The 2,973-nt window shown below is 60.2% G+C and overlaps 1 protein-coding gene across 1 annotated transcript in view; it reads left to right on the plus strand.

Annotated features, from left to right (window-relative positions):
* The first annotated feature begins 624 nt into the window (after nucleotides 1–624).
* KIF12 (kinesin family member 12) overlaps nucleotides 625–2,973 on the plus strand; it is an 8,575-nt gene continuing 6,226 nt past the window's right edge. Inside the window, 5 exon segments of the mRNA XM_055134055.1 lie at nucleotides 625–650; nucleotides 723–788; nucleotides 883–961; nucleotides 1,060–1,187; nucleotides 1,293–1,381. Of these exon segments, the coding sequence (XP_054990030.1) occupies nucleotides 625–650; nucleotides 723–788; nucleotides 883–961; nucleotides 1,060–1,187; nucleotides 1,293–1,381 (388 nt within the window).

Genomic DNA, 2,973 nt, shown 5'->3' on the forward strand with positions numbered 1-2,973 from the left:
TAGTGGCCCACGGACCAGAGCAAGACTCCAGAGCTGACAGGACAGCCTGACCCACCATCTGCCTAGGCTGCTGTAGAGACCCACCTGTGCCTTCCTCAGTCTCCCCATCAAGTACAGAGGAGCTCGTGGGCGTGACCCCAATGGATGGGACTACCAAGAGCAAGAAGAGATCCTTCAAAGTCCAGAACCCAGGGCGGGAGCAATAGTACAATGGGTAGGGCTTTTCACTTGCATGCGGCAGACCGGGGTTCAATCCCTGGCATTCCCCTATGGTTCCCAAGCACTGCCAGGAGTAATTCCAGAGTAATCCCCAAGTAGGGCCAGGAGGAACCCCTGAGCACCGCAGGATGTGGCTCCCAAAGCAAAATAAATAAATTAAAAAAAAAACACGAAGTCCAGAACCCCCTCGTTAGGGGTCCCTTAGCTGGGGAGGCGGGGGTGGGTAAATCTTTAACCAGCTGGCCCTGGGCAGGCTGGAGCCTTTCCGGATGGCTGGCGCCTGCCTCCCCGGGGGAGAAGGGGGATGATGAGGGAGCAGGAGCCAGTCCCAGGGAGCAAAGGGAGGGGCCTGGGGGAGGAAGAAAGGAGGTCCAGGCATAACTGCCTCGGAGTGCAGAGCAGGACATGGAGGAACGCGGGTCCCCGGACGGGTAAGCAGCAATCGGGGAGGTTCCTAGAGTCCCCCTGGGTACAGCCAAGGGTCATTCACTTGCCTGCCGCAGGGACCCTGAGCGCAACCCGGAGCAGGGGCCAGAAGGAACAGAGACGCCCATCCAGGTGGTGCTCAGGTAGGTAAAGGGGAGCTGCGAAGGGTCGGAGCGAGGAAGGGACACACGGGCCAGGCCATGAGCTGCTACCCCACCCCCTTCTCTTGAACTCCAGGGTGCGGCCCATGAACGCGGCCGAGCTCCGCCGAGGGGAACCGAGCGCGCTGCACTGCGCGGGGAGCCGCACTCTACAGGTGAGGACCCCTGGGACCCGCCCTCGGAAGATGCAGGCCCCGCCTAAGGGCGCCAGGGAGGAGAGCCCCGCCCCTTTCTCCACCGCCCCCTCCCCCAGGTGAGCCCCCCGGGAGGTGCCCCAGACTTGGCGTTCCGCTTTGGAGCGGTGCTGGACGGGGCGCGCACGCAGGAGGAGGTGTTCCGCGCGTGCGGGGTGCAGCGCCTGGGAGAGCTCGCCCTGCAAGGGTAAGTGAGGCCTCCACCCCTCCCCCGCTCACCGTCCCCACCCCGCCTCCCCCCGACGCCCCATCCCGGACCTCCTGGGTCCAGCGATGGCCCTGCCGCCCGCAGCTTCTCCTGCACCATCTTCACTTTTGGCCAGACGGGCTCCGGGAAGACATACACCCTGACAGGACCTCCTCCCCAGGTGGGCCGGGCTGGCGCGTGTGGAGACCCTTGGATGGGGGGTGATGAACTGGGGGTCCAGGGGGACCCCATGCAGGCCATCTTTCAGAGGAACAGGGCAGGGCAGGGCAGCTAAGCCCCATTGGTTGATATCTTATTGGCGGGGGGGGGGGGGGGGGGGAGGCGGGAGTTCAGGGAGGGGGCGCTCAGAGCCAACTGCTGGCCCTGCACTCTTGGACCACACTCCTGGCTGACTCTAATGGCCATGCAGAACCCTGGGGGTTGAACCCAGGTGGGTCGCATGCAAGGCATGCACCCTAGGGGCTGCAGGTCTGCGCCATCCTGGAGCTCTGTGGTTTTGAAGGAGACTCGGGAACCAGGGCTCAGGGAGAGGAAGGCCTTTGTCCAAAGCTGAGTTCGAAGGTTGTTTTCCTTGCCTTGTTGTTTCCTCACCTGTAAAACGGGAAGTGAGAACAGTGACTGTCCAGGGACTCCCAGCTGAATCCCAAAATGGATTCGTGCCCTGCACAGGATGTCTCTGGAACCCAGCCATTTACAATCTAGAATTCCGGAAGTGGCCCGCAGCCGCTTTTGCGGCCATGTGAGCTCTCATGATATTCAAAATGAGCAATGGATGGGGCCGGAGCGATAGCACAGCGGGTAGGGCGTTTGCCTTGCACGCGGCCGACCCGGGTTCGATCCCCGGCATCCCATATGGTCCCCCAAGCACCGCCAGGAGTAATTCCTGAGTGCAGAGCCAGGAGTAACCCCTGAGCATCGCTGGGTGTGACCCAAAAAGCAAAAAAAAAAAAAAAAAAAAAAAAAAAAAATGAGCAATGGAAAATAAATTATCTAGCGTCTGCCCCGGGCAGGCAGGTTTGAATGGTGGTGGGAAAATTCAAGCAAAACATAATGCCCCAAAGGAGAGAGAGAATATTGGGAGAAATTGTCTGCCAGAGAGGCAGGGTGAGGACTGGGATGGAGTAGGGAGGAGGGGCGGCTACTGGGGACATTGGGGGTGGAGAATGTGCACTGGTGGAGGGATGGGAGCTTGATCATTGTATGGCTGAATCTCAAACATGAGAGCTTTGTAAAGGGGGGGGGGAGAGAGAGAGGGAGAGAGAGAGAGGGAGAGAGAGGGAGAGAGAGAGAAAGAGAGAGGGAGAGAGAGGGGGAGAGAGAGAGGGAGAGAGAGAGGGGGAGAGAGAGAGAACAGGAGTTCCATGAGGGAGAGAAGGGGAGAGAGAGGGAGAGGGAGAGAGGGAGAGAGAGAAAGAAAGAACAGGAGTTTCATGAGGGAGAGAGGGAGAGAGAGAGGGAGAGAGAGCGAGAGAGAGGGAGGGAGAGAGAGGGAGAAAGAGAGAGGGAGAGAGAGAGAAGGAGAGGGGGAGAGAGGGAGAGGGAGAGAGAGAAGGAGAGAGAGAGGGAGAGAGAGGGAGAGAGAAAGAGAGAGAGAAGGAGAGAGAGGGAGAGAGAGAGGGAGAGGGAGAGAGAGAGAACAGTGAGCATGAGACTCAGTGTAGACACCCCTACAAAGGGCTGTTATGCCTTGGTGGGAGTCGGGGGTGGGGGTCCAGCCTCAGGCTCACGACCCTGCCCCCAGGGGGAGGATGTGCCCGTGCCCCCC

This window comes from Sorex araneus, chromosome 1, assembly GCF_027595985.1.
Source record: "Sorex araneus isolate mSorAra2 chromosome 1, mSorAra2.pri, whole genome shotgun sequence".
Taxonomy (NCBI): domain Eukaryota; kingdom Metazoa; phylum Chordata; class Mammalia; order Eulipotyphla; family Soricidae; genus Sorex; species Sorex araneus.